Below are 21,598 nucleotides of genomic sequence, written 5' to 3' on the forward strand. Positions count from 1 at the left end.
TCAAGGGCGCAGACTCTGTGTTTCTCAGTCTCTACTGTACTCAATCAAGGGCAGAGACTCTGTGTTTCTCAGTCTCTACTGTACTCAATCAAGGGCAGAGACTCTCTCTGTGTTTCTCAGTCTCTACTGTACTCAATCAAGGGCAGAGACTCTCTCTGTGTTTCTCAGTCTCTACTGTACTGGCAGAGATTACTATGCCACTCGCAAGGAGGAAACTTCATACTAATCTGTGCTTTCAAGCCAGATGAAAAGTTTTTACATTTGGTGTGTAATTTCAGTTCATTGTTTGCCTGGCCTCAGAGAGGTGTTTCATGCCCACATTCTCACGCAGGTGTGTGTACATGGGAAAATAAATCTGTGGATACGTATTTGTATGTTAACGTAATTGATATAGTGCACAACAGAAACTTGTCTAGTAGGATACAATGGCATGTATTTGTGATGAGAACACTATTCTGGTGAACTCCATAGTGACGATGTTGTTTGGGTCAGGAGCTTGGTCCGGAGGCATCATGACATTTAGGATACGTGTTTAATTTCCTTAAAACGACACTAACTGCTATCTGTCACTGGATATTTACTGTACTCAATCAGCATAGTAAATAATACTCCTTACACAGGTGGCACAGGTAATCCAACTGAAACTTTATTTTTTTTAACTTGGAACTGTTTGTTATCATAGCTTGTAATATGTGTGTAAGTGAATAAGTCACAAGTCAGTACAAAGTATGTGTCAGTATATGTGTACATATAGTGACTTGTTCAGCAGTCAATGTAACACAGTGCTCACATAAGCCTTTTGGACTTAGTAAGACCTAACAGCTGGAAGTGTTTTGAAACTGAAGCCATTAACTTGAGGATGCTTTTGCATAACAGGCCCTGTGAGTAATCTAATTTGCAGACATTATAAATAAGTCAAATGTTACTTTAACATACATTAGAGGCGGGTTTATTATTATCTACTTAATTTACAGCCAAATGTTTAACTCCATGGCTAAATAGGGTGGAAAAATATGGCATGCATCAATTCACATTATTAGCCATATAAATGAACTAATGTCTCAATGTTGTATCTTTGTTGTCACGGCTGTCGAAGGAAGAAGAGGACCAAAGTGCAGCGTGTGTGTCGTTCCACATTTTATTTCATCTGTGAAACTATGCAATACATAAAATAAACTGAATCAACAAAACGTGACGCAGGAGGTGAAACAAACACTGCTCAAAAATAATCACCCTCAAAACCCAGGAAGAAAAACCCCTACTTAAGTATGATCTCCAATTAGAGACAACGAGGACCAGCTGCCTCTAATTGGAGCTCATCCCAAACAAATCAACATAGAAATACAAAAACTAGAACCTAAGAACATAGAAATAGAACACATAGAATACCCCCCCGTCCCCCGTCACACCCTGACCTACTCTACCATAGAAAATAACAGCTTACCATGGTCAGGACGTGACATTTGTAGTGTATATTCAACATTTGCGAAGTTCATACCAGTTGCAATTGAGTCACTATGAGCTATAGCATTCAGGTGTTCTTTTAACCCTTCTGCTTTTCTGCTACTAATGCCCTAAAGGCGACCTACAGGTTGCTGAAGGCAACCTACAGCAACCTCAGAATACTCATGTGCTTTGTAATGTTTACATTTTCATCATTGTGCAAAAGGACGTTACGCCTGCAATGAAATGCTTTTATAGCACATTTCCATAAGTAACCACTGCCAAATATGTTTTTGATGTTCTATGCATGGGAAAACCCTCTTTCTAAGCTCTCTTTACAGATTACTAATCAGGACCTTCCATTTTGAACTGGAGTTACCAGCAATGGGCTTTTACCTCCTGTCAAATAGTGAAGCCAGCCCAAGAGATTTTTGTGATGATTGAATTAGATGAATACAAGAAATCAGTCCACTACAAGTTATCAACCCTAGGTTATGTCACACCCTGATCTGTTTCACCTGTCGTTGTGCTTGTCTCCACCCCCCTCCAGATGTTTCCCATTTTCCCCATTATCCCCTGTGTACTTATACCTGTGTTTTCTGTTTGTCTATTGCCAGTTTGTCGTTTGTCAAGTTTACCAGCATTCGTCCTGTCTTTTCCCACCCATCCTGGTTTTTGACCCTTACTTGTCCTGACCCTGTACCTGACCACTCTACCCGTCCTGTACCTTTGCTCCACCTCTGGATTACCGACCTCTGCCTGACCTGAGCCTGCCTGCCGTCCTGTACCTTGACCTCTGCTCTGGATTATCAACCCTTGGCTGCCTTGACCTGTTGTTTGCCTGCCCCTGTGGTTACAATAAAAATTGTTACTTCACACAGACTGCACTTGGGTCTTACCTTGATTCCTTATAGGTTAGGCTAATCAGCCATTCCTCTTCTATCCATTCCTACCAAAACTAGGCCAATAGGCTGGGAATTAATTTCAGAAGCCCTGTTTATACCTGACCCTAGCATGCGTCCTTCGTCCTGATCTTGACCTATCTTATCTGTTTACGCTTATAAGATCTGATCACAACACGTATTTTAATCGTCTACGCCAATCCTGTCTAGAAATGTAGGCACAATCAGAATGTGGACAAGATCAAGACAAAGGTTGCACATTAGAACCAGGTATAAACGTGGCTATAGCCTGGTTGTGTTTTGATTAGACTGGTGACAGAGGATGAGGGCACAATACAGTCAACAGTTTTAGTTGATCATGTTCTTGCATGTAGATCTTAAGGGAAGGGATCACTGCTACCTCACTCTCCAACCAAGGTGCATGAATTTTAAAGAGGAGATTCAGCAACTTTTGCATGACAATGAAAGTAAATAAAATATTTATTGTTAAAGGTAAAAATCATGTTTTTTACTCACTTCCATTGTCCTCCAAGAGTTGCTGAATCTCCTCTCTACTTCATGTCGATGTTCACAGGAGGTATAGTGAAGTATGCAACAGTTCAAAAGTTCTAGAGTCCAAACACGTCATTTTACAGTGCATATTTTATACTGATTGGAGCAGGTATGACTCCATCCTGGCCCCCTTTACTAAGCACACCAACCAGACATGGTCCATTGTCCCCAATTATCACCAAGCAGAATAAATTGACTGAGAATGCTAGTGGAGAAGAGGATGGAAGAAAGCAAGCGTCATACATCTGCGGAGGGAGAAAAATGCCAGATATTTTCCCATTATGGGGAAAACACACTGTTGTCTACAGTAGACTACAACTCTTGTGAAATATAAAATGCTTAGGTACCAGGGTTAAAAGCCATTCATTCTTTACAGAAACATTCTGCGTAACAGTGACGGATTACTATTATAATTGAATTGAAGCATGTTTGTAGAGTTCTGCATTGACTCATTGACAGACAACCCATTATTCATGTAGACAAATTATATGGAAAGGGACCTGACACAACCCATCCTGGGGTCGAAACTTACATTATCGCGGTTTGATAAGCACTCCTCAGAGTCACCAGTGTAAATGCTGTGGTTACGTTTTGAGGAGCTGTTTCACAGACGTCAGCATAGGGTAATTTGAAGGGAATAATGACCAGCTAAATTTCAGTTTATCTGCAAGCAGAGCCATACCTAAATCTATATGGAAGTCTATATCTGCCAGCAACACATCAAGGCTGTACACTTCATCCATCATATGCATGGAAAACACACTCCTATATGTGTATGTACCTATACACAGAGTGTAACCAACGTCACATCTCAAGTGTGCCTGTTGTGTACACTCACAACGCTAATGACCAACATGTCAACACAACTGTGAATGCTCCATTACTTTTAACCATTCACCTTCAAAAGCTAAAACTCCATAACTCAGATAGATCTGTACCTACATACACATGAGCACAAATTACATTATCACTTGCCAGACTCTACCAAAGTTTTCCTCAGCTTTCCTGTCGAAACACAAATAAATCCTGTAAAATTTTACACTAACGCACAGTTAATTGGCTGTGTCATGACAGTGTAAAGTCAGCGGTCTTAAACTGACATCAGCTTGGTTTATAACATCTGTTAAAACTCTGAGAGTGGATAGGGGACGCGATCTATGGTACAATGAAGTGCTATAAAGACAAGTAGCCTGGGGAAGGGGATGTACATGTATGGTACTCACCGAGTTTGCAGAGCCAGCTGACCAGGATCCAGAGTACTACCAGGTACGGGAATTGAATTTCTTGCCAGTTCCAGGAGACGATGGGCAGGGTGGTGATAAAGTTATTTGTTCCATTTTCTGTGCCATTGACAGTCCTGTGCTCTATGCCCATCTGAAGGTCATTATTACCTGCCTGAGATGACAGGCTGGGCCTACTGATGGCAAGCAGCACAACCGCCAGGAAGAAAGTGGAGTGCCATAGAGCTGGCATCTTGGAGCTGGATGCTTTTCAAATCTTTTGCTCTTTGATCGATCTTGGTGTCTGTCTCTCATTCCCTCCCTCTCTGTCCTCTCTCACCATCTCTGGATTTCCAGTGCTGGCCCTAAGTATGTTTGCTCCTCTCTGTCCTCGCTCAGGCTAGAGTACACCTTTTCACTACAGGTGAAAGCTCCTCCCACTCTTTAGCCGGACCAGCTAGTTGGGCCACTTCTTCAATAGCAGGGACAGAAGTTTTGCCCCACCTTGCCACCCTCTTGGTAATCACTGGCTCGGGACACCAGAGGCTTTTCTAAAGTCTACCACCCTTGCCAGCAGGCACGCCAGCTAAGCTAGTTAGACAAGCTAGCTACTCTAACTTGATTGTTAGCCTGAAATTTCTTCTCGGTAGCTAGTTATGAGGTTGGGAACCTATCTGGGCTAGCTAAAGCCAACTTCATAAAATTGCTAGTTGGCTAGAAGGTGTTAGAGATTCAACGAAAATCTGAGGGGGCCCAATATTTATTTTGGAGTTGGCACAGGGACATGTGGCTCCTCAGATTTTTGTTTCTCTAACACTTCTTGCCACCTAGCAATTTTATGAAGTTGGCTTTAGCTAGCCCAGGTAAGTTCCCAATCTCCCAACCTCATAACTAGCTACCAAGAAGCCATTTCAGGCTATCAATCAAGTTAGAGTAGTTAAGTAGCTTGTCTATCTATCTTAGCCGGCATGCCTGCTGGCAAGGCTGGTAGACTTTAGAAAAGCAAGCAATTACTAAATAAAACTCACATTACTTCATATCTTTTCCCCAGATAAATGTAGTATCTTTATAAAAAAGCAGTTAGGAGGATACAGACAGCTCAAGAAGTATGCTTATGTAGAAAAATAAACATGATTTTACATAGAATAAGGCACAGTGATTATGGCTCTCAATTGCAGGTGTTTGAAAAATTCTCCAACTTACGCATTGGGGGACCTAGCCCCCCTCTGGACCCCCGCCCCCCAGCCACTTACTTTCAAGGGTGCATGACGCCCCTGCAGGAAGGACACTTACAGCTCTGGCCTAGTTTTTCAAAAGTTAATGATAGAATTCTATAGAAGCTTGTTCCCTTCACCCAAAACAAATCTGACTACGAGATTTTGGTTTTCCAAGATGGCATAGCAGTCAGATGTCCTTTGTCCTCCTCTTGTCGTGTCCCGTGTATATATATATATATATATATATATATATATATATATTTGCATATTTTCTTGGTGTCACGTCCTGACCAGTAAAAGGGTTATTTGTCATTGTAGTTTGGTCAGGGTGTGGCAGGGGGTGTTTGTTTTGTGTGTTTCGGTGTTTAGGTTCTATGTTATCTATTTCTATGTTTATATCTAGTTTTCTATTTCTATGTTGGTTTTTGGTAATGACCTCCAATTAGAGGCAGCTGGTTGTCGTTGTCTCTAATTGGAGGCCATATTTAGTTGTGTTTGTTTCACTTGTGTTTTGTGGGTGGTTGTTTTCCTGTATAGCCTGTGTTGCCTTACGGAACTGTTTCGTCATTTTGTTTATTTTGTTTAAGTGTTATCTTTAAATAAATTAAGAAGATGAGCACTATACCCGCTGTGCCTTGGTCCAATCTTTACGACGTCCATGACAGAACCACCCACCACCAAGGACCAAGCAGCGGGGATTGGAGCACCGAGAAGAAGGATGGACGTGGAAGGCAGAACGACTTTTCTGGGAGAGGAAATTAAGGGAGCTACATGAGAGGCCGAGAGGCATCCCCCAAAAACATTTTGGGGGGGGCACACGGGGAGTTTGGCAGAGTCAGGTTGGAGACCTGAGCCTACTCCCCGTGCTTATTATGGGGAGCGACGGATCAAGCAAGCACCTTGTTATGCAGAAATGCGCACGGTGTCGCCCATATGCACGCACAGTCCGGTGCAGCGAATAAGGACTCCGCAGCGTTGCCGGGCGAGAGTTAGCCGGCAGCCAGGAAGAAGTGTGCCGGCACAACGGATCTGGTCTCCAGTACGTCTCCTCGGCCCAGTTTACCTTGCGCCTGCTTTACGCACGGCAGCCCTTATTCCCCAGCACAGCCCAGTTCGCCCTGTGCCTCCCGTGCCGGGCTACAGTGACCATCCAGCCAGGACGGGTTGAGCAGGCCATGCGCTCCAGACCTCCAGTGCGCCTCCAAGACCCAGTGTACCCTGTGCCTGCTCCGTGCACTCTACCTCCAGTGCGCCACCATAGCCCGGTAAGGCCGGTGCCTGCTGTGAGCACGCGGTCCGAAGTACGTCTCCCCAGTCCGGTGAGACCAGTTCCAGCGCCCCGAAGGAAGCCTCTAATGATGGTCAATGGTCCGATGCCTCCAGCGATAATCCATGGCATGAAGCCTCCAGTGATGATCCATGGCCCGGAGCCTGTAGTGTTAATCCATGGCACGAAGCCTCCAGTGATGATCCATGGCCCGGAGCTCATAGGCATGATCCAAGGCACGAAGCCTCCAGTGATGATCCATGGCCCAGAGCTTGTAGGGATGATCCATGGCACGAAGCCTTCAGTGATAAGCCATGGCCCGGAGCCTCCAGTGATGATCCATGGCACAAAGCCTCCAGTGATTATCCATGACGTGGAACCAGTAGTGATGACCCATGGCACGGAGCCTGCAGCGAAGGTCCCCAGTCCGGAACCTACAGAGATGCTCCTCAGCCCTGAGCCTCCAGCGATGCTCCTCAGCCCTGAGCCTTCAGCGACGCACCTCAGCCCTGAGCCTCCAGCGACACTCCTCAGCACTGAGCCTCCAGCGACACTCCTCAGCCCTGAGCCTCCAGCAACACTCCTCAGCCCTGAGCCTCCAGCGACGCTCCTCAGCCCTGAGCCTCCAGCGACACTCCTCAGGCCGGAGTCTCCAGCGATGCCGCGCAGCCCAGAGTTTTCTGAACCGGAGCTACGCCCAGAGCCACCTCCATAGTGGGAGGATTGAGAAGGGGGGGTGTAGCGCAGGGACCATCGTGGCCACCCTCCCTTCCCTCCCTTTAAGTTTTGGGTGGTTTTTGTGGGTTTTTTGTTTTTGAGGTGCATTCACGGCCTGCACCTTTGGGGGGGGGGTACTGTCACGTCCTGACCAGTAAAAGGGTTATTTGTCATTGTAGTTTGGTCAGGGCGTGGCAGGGGGTGTTTGTTTTGTGTGTATTTGGGTTTAGGTTCTATGTTATCTATTTCTATGTTTTTATCTAGTTTTCTATTTCTATGTTGGGTCATTGGTAATGACCTCCAATTAGAGGCGGCTGGTTGTCGTTGTCTCTAATTGGAGGCCATATTTAGTTGTGTTTGTTTCACTTGTGTTTTATGGGTGGTTGTTTTCCTGTGTTGCCTTATGGAACTGTTTCGTCATTTTGTTTATTTTGTTCAAGTGTTATCTTTAAATAAATGAAGAAGATGAGCACTTTACCCACTGCGCCTTGGTCCAATCCTAACGACGCCCGTGACACTTCGCATATCTTTTTATATATTTTTTTCAAAAAACTCAACCTCAAAACACTCTCCTGCAACCCGCCTCACCAATTTAAAAAACAAAAGTATTATTTATCTGAAATCCACAACAGAAGCTAGCCTGAGGTTAGCCAGAGTTTGGCCAGTTCACTGGCTAACGTTGGAGTTCAGCTAGCAATGGTTGGCGGTCATCAGCTATCCCTTAGCTCGAAAAGCTATCGGCAGTTTTGTACAGCGCGACTCAGACCAGAACATACCGGACCTATTTTCTCCCTCCATCGCGACGTAACCTGAATGCCCATCTGCGGCCCGCTAATCGTTAGCTGTCTTATCGGCTGCTATCTGAATAGGTCTATCGGACAATTTTCTTGGGCCACTATAACTAACTATTTTGCCAATTGGATTGGTCCCCCCTACCACACGGAACCCCACTAATCTACAGACGGAAAGGCACGAGGTGACTAAAAACAGACCTCCCTCCATCTTCTGCCAGCTTGCTACCTATGGCACGGCTAGCTGTCTGAATCTCACTGGACCCTTATGTTCACTCAGCTAAGCATGCCTCTCCTTAAAACCTGTTGGGGCTAGGGGGCAGTATTTGCACGGCCGGATAAAAAACGTACCCGATTTAAACTGGTTACTACTCTTGCCCAGAAATGGGAATATGCATATAATTAGTAGATTTGGATAGAAAACACTCTAAAGTGTCTAAACTGTTTGAATGGTGTCTGTGAGTATAACTGAACTCATATGGCAGGCCAAAACCTGAGAAGATTCCATACAGGAAGTGCCCTGTCTGACAATTTGTTCTCCTTCTGCGGCATCTCTATCCTAAATACAGCATCTGTGCTGTAACGTAACATTTTCTAAGGCTTCCATTGGCTCTCAGAAGGCGCCAGAAAGTGGAATGACGTCTCTCCAGTCTCTGGGCGAAAAACAGCAGGAGATTTTGTGAGTGGTCAGGCTGAGAACAGTGACACTGGAGATGCGCGTTCATGTGAATTCTCCATGTATTTCTTTCTCTCTTTGAACGAAAACAACGTCTCCCGGTCGGAATATTATCGCTATTTTACGAGAAAAATCGCATAAAAATTGATTTTAAACAGCGTTTGACATGCTTCGAAGTACGGTAATGGAATATTTTGAATTTTTTTGTCACGATACGCGCCGGCGCGTCACCCTTCGGATAGTGTCTTGAACGCAAGAACAAAATGCTGCTATTTGGATATAACTATGGATTATTTGGAACCAAAACAACATTGGGTGTAAAGTAGAAGTCCTGGGAGTGCATTCTGACGAGGAACAGCAAAGGTAATCCAATTTTTCTTATAGTAAATCTGAGTTTGGTGAGTGCCAAACTTGGTGGGTGTCAAAATAGCTAGCCATGAATGCCGGGCTATCTACTCAGAATATTGCAAAATGTGCTTTCACCGAAAAGCTATTTTAAAATCTGACATAGCGATTTCATAAAGGAGTTCTGTATCTATAATTCTTAAAATAATTGTTTATCGTGAGTAATTTTGTAAATTCACCGGAAGTTTCGGTGGGTATGCTAGTTCTGAATGTCACATGCTAATGTAAAAAGCTGTTTTTTGATATAAATATGAACTTGATTGAACAAAACATGCATGTATTGTATAACATAATGTCCTAGGTGTCACAATGGGTGGCTTGTGGATTCCGAAGAGTCAGGCGCAGGAGACAGAAAGATTCCGTTAATGAATTTAATAAAAAATATCCACAAGGAAAATATGCAAGGTATGGAGTGCAAGGTGTGCAAAAGTAATGCACCACCCTTAAAAGAACATAACCAGGGACGCAGCCCAAAAGGAATAGCGTAACTCCACAATATACAGAACCACATGAAACACACCCTGACAAACGAACAATTCCGCACAAACAACAAACCTAACTAACTAGCCTAAATACTCCTCCCCACTAACAACTAACACAAAACAGGTGCGCAACTAACCTAGGCCTAACTAACAGAACGTGAAACATAAATCGATGGCAGCTAGTAGGCCGGCGACAACGACCGCCGAGCGCCGCCCGGGCGAGGAGGGGCGCCACCTTCCGTAGGTGTCGTGACACTAGCAGTGTCATCTGATGAAGATCTTCAAAGGTTAGTGCTGCATTTAGCTGTGGTTTTGGTTTTTGTGACATTATATGCTAGCTTGAAAAATGGGTTTGTGATTATTCCAACTGGGCAATGTTGTATTCATTCAAAGGTTGAAAGAAAAAAATGTAGTCTCGTGAACGCGCATCTCCAGTCTCACTGTCCCCAGGCTGACCACTTACAAACTCTCCTGCTGTTCTTTGCCCAGAGACAGCAGACACCCCATTCCACTTTCTGGCCGCTTTAGAGAGCCAATGGAAGCCTTAGAAAATGTAATGTTATAGCACAGATGCTGTATTTTCGATAGAGATGCAACAGAAGGACAACAAATTGTCAGACAGGGCACTTCCTGTATGGAATCTTCTCAGGTTTTGGCCTGCCATATGAGTTCTGTTATACTCACAGACACCATTCAAACAGTTTTAGAAACTTTAGAGCGTTTTCTATCCAAATCTACTAATTATATGCATATCCTAGTTTCTGGGCAGGAGTAGTAACCAGATTAAATCGGGTACATTTTTTATCCGGACGTGAAAATACTGCCACCTATCCAAAAGAAGTTAAAAACCCTCCAGACGAGCTTCAATGCCATACATCTCTCCTTCCGTGGCCTCCAACTGCTCTTAAATACAAGTAAAACTAAATGCATACTCAACCGATCGCAACCGATCAATACTCAACCGATCGCTGCCTGCACCTGCCCGCCCGTCCAGCATCACTACTCTGGACGGTTCTGACTTAGAATATGTGGACAACTACAAATACCTAGGTGTCTGGTTAGACTGTAAGCTCTCCTTCCAGACTCACATCACACATCTCCAATCCAAAGTTAAATCTAGAATTGGCTTCCTATTTCGCAACAAAGCATCCTTCACTCATGCTGCAGAACATACCCTCGTAAAACTGACCATCCTACCAAACCTCGACTTCGGCGCTGTCATTTACAAAATAGCCTCCAATACTCTACTCAATAAACTGGATGCAGTCTATCCCAGTGCCATCCGTTTTGTCACCGAAGCCCCATATACTACCCACCACTGTGATCTGTACGCTCTCGTTGGCTGGCCCTCGCTTCATACTCGTCGCCAAACCCACTGGCTCCAGGTCATCTACAAGACCCTGCTAGGTAAAGTCCCCCCTTATCTCCGCTCACTGGTCACCATAGCAGCACCCACTTGTAGCACACGCTCCAGCAGGTATATCTCTCTGGTCACCCCCAAAGCCAATTCTTCCTTTGGCCGTCCCTCCTTCCAGTTTTCTGCTGCCAATGACTGGAACGAACTACAAAAATCTCTGAAACTGGAAACACTTATCTCCCTCACTAGCTTTAAGCACCAGCTGTCAGCAGCTCACAGATCACTGCACCTGTACATAGCCCATCTATAATTTAGCCCAAACAACTACCTCTTCCCCTACTGTATTTATTTATTTATTTATTTTGCTCCTTTGCACCCCATTATTTATATTTCTACTTTGCACTTTCTTCCACTACAAATCTACCATTCCAGTGTTTTACTTCATATATTGTACACTGCTCAAAAAAATAAAGGGAACACTTAAACAACACAATGTAACTCCAAGTCAATCACGCTTCTGTGAAATCAAACTGTACACTTAGGAAGCAACACTGATTGACAATAAATTTAACATGCTGTTGTGCAAATGGAATAGACAACAGGTGTAAATTATAGGCAATTAGCAAGACACCCCCAATAAAGGAGTGGTTCTGCAGGTAGGGACCACAGACCACTTCTCAGTTCCTATGCTTCCTGGCTGATGTTTTGGTCACTTTTGAATGCTGGCGGTGCTTTCACTCTAGTGGTAGCATGAGACAGAGTCTACAACCCACACAAGTGGCTCAGGTAGTGCAGCTCATCCAGGATGGTACTTCAATGCGAGCTGTGGCAAGAAGGTTTGCTGTGTCTGTCAGCGTAGTGTCCAGAGCATGGAGGCGCTACCAGGAGACAGGCCAGTACATCAGGAGACGTGGAGGAGGCCGTAGGAAGGCAACAACCCAGCAGCAGGACCGCTACCTCTGCCTTTGTGCAAGGAGGAGCAGGAGAAGCACTGCCAGAGCCCTGCAAAATGGCCTCCAGCAGGCCACAAATATGCATGTGTCTGCTCAAACGGTCAGAAACAGACTCCATGAGGGTGGTATGAGGGCCCGACTGTCACGTCCTGACCAGCAGATGGAGCTATTGTATTAGTTATGTGGTCAGGACGTGGCAGTTTTTGTGTATGTGAATGATTGTGTTGTTGATATGGACTTCCAATTGAAGGCAGGTGTGTTGAGTTGCCTTTGATTGGAAGTCCTATATAGGTGTGTGTGTTTTTCTTTGGGGTTGTGGGTGGTTGTTTTTGCACTGCGTTTAATAGCCTGCAGAACTGTTGCTGTTGTCACCTTTATTGTTTTTGTTAAGTGGATGCTTTACTCCTTTTTGGAAATTAAATATGAGTATTCACATACCTGCTGCGCCTTGGTCTTCTCTCCATGACAACTATTGTTACAGAACCACCCACCAAAGGACCAAGCAGCAGAAGAGGAGGAAGCCACAGGAGAAAAAAAGGGAGGAATGGACATGGGAGGATGTCCTGGACGGCAAGGGAGCCTACACCTGGGAAGAGATCCTGGCCGGAAGGGATCGCCTCCCATGGGAACAGGTGGAGGCACTCAGGAGAGTGGAGGCAGCTGGACAGAGGAACCAACGGGAACGTTATGCTGGAACACGGTTGGGTAGGAAACCCGAGAGGCACCCCCATTACATTTTTTTGGGGGGCACACGGGTAGCTTGGCCAGGCCAGGGAAGAGCCGTAAGCCAGCTACCCGTGACTACAGGGAGGTGCGTATGAGGTGGAGGGCGCCATGTTACGCTGAGGTACGCACCATCTCGCCAATACGGACGCACAGCCCAGTCCGCCCAGTACCAGCGCCCCGCAGGTGCCAGGGCAAGGTGAGCATCAAGCCGGAAGGGGTGATGCCAACCCTGCACTCAAGACCGCCAGTGCGCCCTTTCGGTCCGGTGTTTCCCACTAGACGCACTAGCATGGAGTTGCGTGTCTCCAGTCAGGCACGTCCAGTACCAGCCCCACGCATCAGGAGTCTAGTGCGTCAGCCCAGCCTCGCCAGTCAACAGTCACCAGAGCTGCCCGCCAGTCAACAGTCACCAGAGCTGCCCGCCTGTCAACAGTCACCAGAGCTGCCCGCCAGTCAACAGTCACCAGAGCTGCCCGCCAGTCAACAGTCACCAGAGCTGCCCGCCAGTCGTAAGTCGCCAGAGCCGCCCGCCAGTCAGGAGTCACCAGAGCCGCCCGCTAGTCAGGAGCCGCCAGAGCCGCCCGCTAGTCAGGAGCCGCCAGAGGGGCCCGGCTGCCCGGAGCTGCCAGAGTGGCCAGACTGCCCGGAACTGCCAGAGTGGCCAGACTGCCCGGAACTGCCAGAGTGGCCAGACTGCCCGGAACTGCCAGAGTGGCCAGACTGCCCGGAACTGCCAGAGTGGTCAGACTGCCCGGAGCTGCCAGAGTGGCCAGACTGCCCGGAGGTGCCAGAGTGGCCCGACTGCCCGGATCTGCCAGAGGTGCCCGCCTGCCCGGATCTGCCAGGGTGCCCTGCCTGTCCTCCGGCCCAGCCCGAGTGGCCCTCCTGCCCTCCGGCCTAGCCCGAGTGGCCCTCCTGCCCTCCGGCCCATCCCAAGTGGCCCTCCTGCCCTCCGGCCCAGCCCGAGTGGCCCTCCTGCCCTCCGGCCCAGCCCGAGTGGCCCTCCTGCCCTCCGGCCCAGCCCGAGTGGCCCTCCTGTCCTCCGGCCCAGCCCGAGTGGCCCTCCTGTCCTCCGGCCCAGCCCGAGTGGCCCTCCTGTCCTCCGGCCCAGCCCAAGTGGCCCTCCGGCCCAGCCCGAGTGGCCCGCCTGTCCTCCGGCCCAACCCGAGTGGTCCGTCTGCCAGGGTCAGCCCGAGTGGCCCGTCTGCCCGGTGCAGCTATCGGCGCCACCAAAGAGGGCGACGCCGAAGGTGGAGTGAGGTCCACGTCCTGCACCTGAGCCACCTCCAGGATAGGTGGGTTGGGGAGGGAGGGTGTAGCACAGTGCCGTCGGTGACGGCAGCCACCCTCCCTTCCCTCCCTTATTGTTTAGGGGTTATTGTTTATGGGTTTTTTGTTGGTGTTTTCTGTTGGTAGGTGCATTCCGGGGTCTGCACCTTGAGGGGGGGGGGGTACTGTCACGTCCTGACCAGCAGATGGAGCTATTGTATTCGTTTTGGGGTCAGGACGTGGCAGTTTTTGTGTATGTGAATGATTGTGTTGTTGATTGGGACTTCCAATTGAAGGCAGGTGTGTTGAGTTGCCTTTGATTGGAAGTCCTATATAGGTGTGTGTGTTTTTCTTTGGGGTTGTGGGTGGTTGTTTTTGCACTGCGTTTAATAGCCTGCAGAACTGTTGCTGTTGTCACCTTTATTGTTTTTGTTAAGTGGATGCTTTACTCCTTTTTGGAAATTAAATATGAGTATTCACATACCTGCTGCGCCTTGGTCTTCTCTCCATGACAACTTGTGTTACACCGACGTCCACAGGTGAGGGTTGTGCTTACAGCCCAACACCATGCAGGACGTTTGGCATTTGCCAGAGAACACCAAGATTGGCAAATTCGCCACTGGCGCCCTGTGCTCTTCACAGATGAAAGCAGGTTCACACTGAGCACATGTGACAGACGTGACAGAGTCTGGAGACGCCGTGGAGAACGTTCTGCTGCATGCAACATCCTTCAGCATGACCGGTTTGGTGGTGGGTCAGTCATGGTGTGGGGTGGCATTTCTTTGGGGGGCCGCACAGCCCTCCATGTGCTCGCCAGAGGTAGCCTGACTGCCATTAGGTACCGAGATGAGATCCTCAGACCCCTTGTGAGACCATATGCTGGTGCGGTTGGCCCTGGGTTCCTCCTAATGCAAGACAATGCTAGACCTCATGTGGCTAGAGTGTGTCAGCAGTTCCTGCAAGAGGAAGGCATTGATGCTATGGACTGGCCCGCCCGTTCTCCAGACCTGAATCCAATTGAGCACATCTGGGACATCATGTCTCGCTCCATCCACCAACGCCACGTTGCACCACAGACTGTCCAGGAGTTGGCGGATGCTTTAGTCCAGGTCTGGGAGGAGATCCCTCAGGAGACCATCCGCCACCTCATCAGGATCATGTCCAGGCGTTGTAGGGAGGTCATACAGGCACGTGGAGGCCACACACACTACTGAGCCTCATTTTGACTTGTTTTAAGGACATTACATCAAAGTTGGATCAGCCTGAAGTGTGGTTTTCCACTTTAATTTTGAGTGTGACTCCAAATCCAGACCTCCATGGGTTGATAAATTGGATTTCCATTGATTATTTTTGTGTGATTTTGTTGTCAGCACATTCAACTATGTAAACAAAAAAGTATTTAATAAGATTATTTCATTCATTCAGATCTAGGATGTGTTATTTTAGTGTTCCCTTTATATTTTTGAGCAGTATATTTACTTTGCCACCATGGCCTTTCTTGCCTTTACCTCCCTTATCTCACCTCATTTGCTCACATTGTATATAGACTTATTTTTCTACTGTTTTATTGACTATGTTTGATTTACTCCATGTGTAACTCTGTGTTGTTATATGTGTCGAACTGCTGTGCTTTATCTTGGCCAGGTCGCAATTGTAAATGAGAACTTGTTCTCAACTTGCCTACCTGGTTAAATATAGGTGAAATAAATAAAATACAAAAATATGAGATAGTAAGTCATAATATGAGATAATAAGTCATGAGATATGTACGTCATAATTATAAGACAGTAAGCCATTATTATGAGATCCGTTTAGGTGATCAGTATCACATGAATCCAATGTGCACCTTGCATTAGGCCATCCTCAACTTTCAAGGATAACCTTATGTATATCCTATTGTCAGTCACACAGTGTGTGTCAGAGAGCGAGAGAGAGAGTTTGTGGTGATATCGTTCCATATTAATGGATTGGAGAGTTGTTGATGTGAGCTTGTGGCTGTCTGATGTATTCATTAATTCAATTCAATCCACTAAAGGGGAGATATGGGATTGGTACATCAATTTTTGGAGTTTTAAATTATAAATACAGTTGAAGTCGGAAGTTTACATACACTTAGGTTGGAGTCATTAAAACTCGTTTTTCAACCACTCCACAAATTTCTTGTTAACAAACTATAGTTTTGGCAAGTCGGTTAGAACATCTACTTTGTGCATGACACAAGTCATTTTTCCAATAATTGTATACAGACAGATTATTTCACTTAGAATTGCAAATGAGAACTTGTTCTCAACTTGCCTACCTGGTTAAATAAAGGTGAAATAAAATCAAAAATAAAACAATTCACTGTATCACAATTCCAGTGGATTATCACAATCAATCCCAGAACAACAGCAAAGGACCTTGTGAAGATGCTGGAGGAAACAGGTACAAAAGTATCTATATCCACAGTAAAACGAGTCCTATATAGACATAACCTGAAAGGCCACTCAGCAAAGAAGAAGCCACTGCTCCAAAACCGCCATAAAAAAGCCAGACTACGGTTTGCAAATGCACATGGGGACAAAGATCGTACTTTTTGGAGAAATATCTTCTGGTCTGATGAAACAAAAATAGAACTGTTTGGCCATAATGACCATCGTTATGTTTGGAGGAAAAAGGGGGAGGCTTGCAAGCCGACGAACACCATCCCAACCGTGAAGCACGGGGGTGGCAGCATGATGTTGTGGGGGTGCTTTGCTGCGGTAGGGACTGGTGCACTTCACAGAATAGATGGCATCATGAGGTGGGAAAATTATGTGGATATATTGAAGCAACATCTCAATACATCAGTCAGGAAGTTAAAGCTTGATCACAAATGGGTCTTCCAAATGGACAATGACCCCAAGCATACCTCCAAAGTTGTGGCAAAATGGCTTAAGGACAACAAAGTCAAGGTATTGGAGTGGCCATCACAAAGTCCTGACCTCAATCCTATAGAAATTTTGTGGGCAGATCTGAAAAACAAGAAGGCCTACAAACCTGACTCAGTTACACCAGCTCTGTCAGAAGGAATGGGTCATAATTCACCCAACAAATTGTGGGAGGTTTATGGAAGGCTACCCAAAACGTTTGACCCAAGTTAAACATATAAAAGGCAATGCTACCAAATACTCTCCTCTTGTAAGCTCTCCTCTTGTCCTCTCTTGTCCTCTCTTCTCTCCAGCCCTCTCTCTTCCTCTCCTCTGGTCCTATATTCTCCTCTCCTCTCCAGTCATTTCTTCTCCTCTCATCTCCCCTGTTCTCCAGTCATCTCTTCTCCTTTCCTCTGTTCTCCTCTCCTATCCTCTCATCTCCTCTCCAGGCAATGACATGTGCTTTGACTTGCCATTCTTAAAACAAAGGATCCAAAGGCCTTTTTTATCTTAACGTTGACACCGATAAAAGACTGGCATATTCCTTCAAGGTCCAGTCTGTCCAGTTTCTTCTAGTGCACGTGCCACATGGCCACATTATTCAGCCTTGTTTGACTCATTGATGATCTAAGCCATGTCATAAGCCTCCTCAAGGCACTAAAACTCCTTTCAGCCTCTACAGAGGAGGCAGGGACGACCAGCAGAAGCCTTACTAAAGCTTCCACCTGACTGAAGAGACCTCTCACATCTGGCAACATCTCCCGAATAATGCTAGCAACATCTGAGCTCGTTTGATATGTGTAATTAGTCCCAAACATGGCCAGCTGCACCTGCAGAAGTCTTGAATTCAATTCAGGATACTCATCTACCACCTTGTCCATGTCTCTGCGTAGCAGCACATTTTCAAGCTGCTGCAGGTTGTGGAATCCAGCTTGATCAAACCTCTCTATGAATTGAGTATTCACTGTGTCCAAGGCATTGTAGAATTGGGCTCTGTACAAAGACTGGGCATCCGGATGGATGAGGGCTGCAGCCTGACCCGACGGGAGTTGGCCTGCAGGGATGCCACCATCACTTTTGACCAACTCGTGGATCTGTCCATCCGGTTGGATAACCTGCTGGTCACCCGCGGACGTCCAGAGAGGACTCTGTCGGTTCCATCTTCCAGCACCCCCGCTCTGGTGCCCATGGAGCTGGGAGGGGCTGCGCTTAGGCTGGAGGAGGGGCCTTCACGTGCACCATCTGTGGCCACAGAGGGCACACTGCCTGTTGGTGCCGGGTTGGTCCCCCTGGGAGTCGAGGCAGCAGGCAGGGCACTCTGGCGTCACCCCAGGTGAGTCTGCACCACTCTCATCCAGAGTCCTCTGTTGTCCACCTGTTTGTACCTGTTTGTTTTCCTGAGTTTTCCCCACATTCCCAGCATAAGGCGCACGTCGATTCAGGCGTGGCTGTGAATTTCATCGACAGAGCGTTCGCCCTTAGTTTAGGGATCCCCATTATTCCTGTGGTTAGACCTTTCTCGGTACATGCTCTGGATAGTCGACCATTAGGGTCCGGGCTAATCAGGGAAGCCACCATTTCCCTGGCCATGGTGACGCACGGGGGTCACGAGGAGAGAATCAGTCTCTTTCTCATTGACTCTCCTGCGTTTCCCTTGGTTGTAGGCCTTCCCTGGTTAGCTCGTCATGACCCCACCATTTCCTGGCAACAGAGGGCTCTCACGGGGTGGTCGCGAGAGTGCTCGGGGAGGTGTGTAGGGGTTTCCGTTGCTGCTACCACGGTGGAAAGTCCAGGCCAGGTCTCCACCGTGCGCATCCCCTTCTATAAAATTAAGGCGACCCCATTAACGGGGGGATAGTGCGATAAATCTCCTGGTAGACGCTGCACTTCCCAGGAGTCACGTGTATCCCCTGTCGCAAGCGGATACGGCGGCTGTGGAGACATATGTCTCTGAATCCCTGAGTCAGGGGTACATTCGGTTCTCCACTTCACCCGCCTGCACGAGTTTCTTTTTTGTGAAGAAGAAGGAGGGAGGTCTGCGCCCGTGCATTAACTATCAAGGTCTCAATCAAATCACGGTGTGGTATAGTTACCCGCTACCTCTCATCGCCGCTTTTGGGCACCTAAGAGCTCTGTTTACCTCGGCTCCCGTGCTGGCCCATCCGGATCCCTCTTTGGCGTTCATAGTGGAGGTGGACGCGTCCGAGGCTGGGATAGGAGCCGTGCCCTCTCAGCGCTCGGTTACGCCACCAAAGCTCCGCCCCTGTGCTTTCTTTTCGAAGAAGCTCTGCCCGGCGGAGCGAAACTATGATGTGGGGGACCGGGAGCTGATGGCTGTTGTCAAGGCTCTGAAGGCGTGGAGACATTGGCTGGAGGGGGCTAAACACCATTTTCTCATCTGGACTGACCACCGCAATCTGGAGTAGATCCAGGCAGCGAGGAGACTGAACCCTCGCCAGGCAAGGTGGGCCATGTTCTTTACCCATTTTGTTTTCACCCTGTCCTACAGACCAGGTTCCCAGAACGCTAAGGCAGACGCACTGTCCCGGATGTATGACACAGAGGAGCAGTCCATGGATCACACTCCCATACATCTGTTCTCTTGCCTGGTGGCACCGGTGGTGTTGGAGCTGTGAACATCTGCCAATGAACATCTGAATGACTCAGAGGACAACTGGTGAAAGTGTTGTGGTCAGATGAGACCAAAATGAAGCTCTTTGAGATCAACTCAACTCGCCGTGTTTGGAGGAGGAGGAATGCTGCCTATGACCCCAAGAACACCATCTCCACCGTCAAACATGGAGGTGGAAACATTATGCTTTGGGGGTGTTTTTCTGCTAAGGGGACAGGACAACTTCACCGCATCAAAGGGACGATGGATGGGGCCATGTACCATCAAATCTTGGGTGAGAACCTCCTTCCCTCAGCCAGGGCATTGAAAATGGGTTGTGGATGGGTATTCCAGCATGACAATGACCCAAAACACACGGCCAAGGCAACAAAGGAGTGGCTCAAGAAGAAGCACATTAAGGTCCTGGAGTGGCCTAGCCAGTCTCCAGACCTTAATTCCATACAAAATCTGTGGAGGGAGCTGAAGGTTCGAGTTGCCAAATGTCAGCCTCGAAACCTTAATGACTTGGAGAAGATCTGCAAAGAGGAGTAGGACAAAATCCCTCCTGAGATGTGTGCAAACCTGGTGGCCAACTACAAGAAACGTCTGACCTCTGTGATTGCCAACAAGGGTTTTGCCACCAAGTACTAAGTCATGTTTTGCAGAGGGGTCGAATACTTATTTCCCTCATTAAAATGCAAATAAAAAAATAAACATTTTTGACATGCATTTTTCTGGATTATTTTGTTGTTATTCTGTTTCTCACTGTTCAAATAAACCTACTATTAAAATTATAGACTGATCATTTCTTTGTCAGTGGGCAAACGTACAAAATCAGCAGGGGATCAAATACTTTTTTCCCCCACTGTATATATTATAATTACGGCCCTGCTTTTAAATACAACAAAACAAACAGAGTAAAGAAGCTTCTGAACTGAGGGTTGAACAGGTCCACATTCGCACGACGATCAGAACACACTTTTGCGCAGGTGATGATGGCTATTTAATAGGGAATTAAAGGGGAAGCAGCAGGAGAAGCACTGAGACGGTTCAGACAAATTCAAGGCAGTCACAACTGTCAAGTCATTATTAACAAAGAGCAACAAGCCATGATGAAAATGTGACTCTCCCCTAGGAGAGCTGTGTTCGAATAATCATTCTAATCGCACTAACCATACTATTTGTGATGTGAATTGAGTATATAGCATGCTTATGGGCAGTGGTGACTCGTCATTCAGGGCAGGTGAGCCCCACGTTTTTTGCCCCAAAAATAATAACAAATAAAAAATATATATTTAGGGGGGGGCTTGCCTGTTTTGAGTGTTATTTTGGCGTTAATACGTGTCACATATCAGTTTGCAAACAATATAAAAAATATATATCAATCATTCAGTTAATAAAGCTGCATACACACATGGTCTCTTTTTTGTTTTCTTGAGTAAGGCAGCCCCAAAATGCAGGTGTTTCAGCCAAGCTCAGTGCTTTCTGTGGTGGTGGGGCGAGCCAGCAGAAAATAGGAGCATTGCGCCATAATTGGCTAGGTGTTCTGTCACTCATGGGGACAGTACGTCATCGCCAAGTTTAAGTCCTTTGTAAGGGTAGACATTCAAAATGTCAGCCTTTTGGGTCCTGCCATAGAGTTATATTACAAGTGCTCTTCCAAGAAGGCTCAAGGACATTGGCCACTGATAAAATGCCGTCAAATCACGTTATATGTACTGTCGCTTTGATTGGACTGATCAAGTCAACATCTTACTTTCAAAGTCTTAGCTAGCAGTCATCATCATGAATCAAGTCGACAATATACTTGCAAATCCTTTTAAATCCTTGTCATATGAAGAGAAATAATAGATTAAACGTATCGGTGCTCATTAGCCTGCTATTCAATGGAGTGGCAGTGTTTTTTTTCTCCGAGTTCCCACCATAAATCCAGAGAATGCCAGACGTTGATGACAAAGTTTGATGACAAAATGTACCCACAAAGGACTGCCACGCCAAAAATGTATTGTATGCTGCCGCATAAATGATGTAATATGCCAGGGAGATATGTATACTGTAGCTAAGAAAGTGTATGTTGTGTAGTAAGCTGTTAGTAGCCCATGTGACTCACCCTAATAAT

General features: G+C 46.7%; 1 protein-coding gene across 1 annotated transcript in view; it reads right to left on the minus strand.

Annotated features, from left to right (window-relative positions):
• LOC106588241 (sodium/hydrogen exchanger 3) overlaps positions 1-4,489 on the minus strand; it is a 58,250-nt gene extending 53,761 nt beyond the window's left edge. Inside the window, exon 1 of the mRNA XM_014177059.2 lies at positions 4,121-4,489. Coding sequence (XP_014032534.1) covers positions 4,121-4,370 — 250 coding nt within the window. The 5' untranslated portion in view covers positions 4,371-4,489. The remainder of the gene's footprint in view (positions 1-4,120) is intronic.
• Positions 4,490-21,598: the final 17,109 nt, after the last annotated feature.

Source organism: Salmo salar, chromosome ssa27, assembly GCF_905237065.1.
Source record: "Salmo salar chromosome ssa27, Ssal_v3.1, whole genome shotgun sequence".
NCBI lineage: Eukaryota > Metazoa > Chordata > Actinopteri > Salmoniformes > Salmonidae > Salmo > Salmo salar.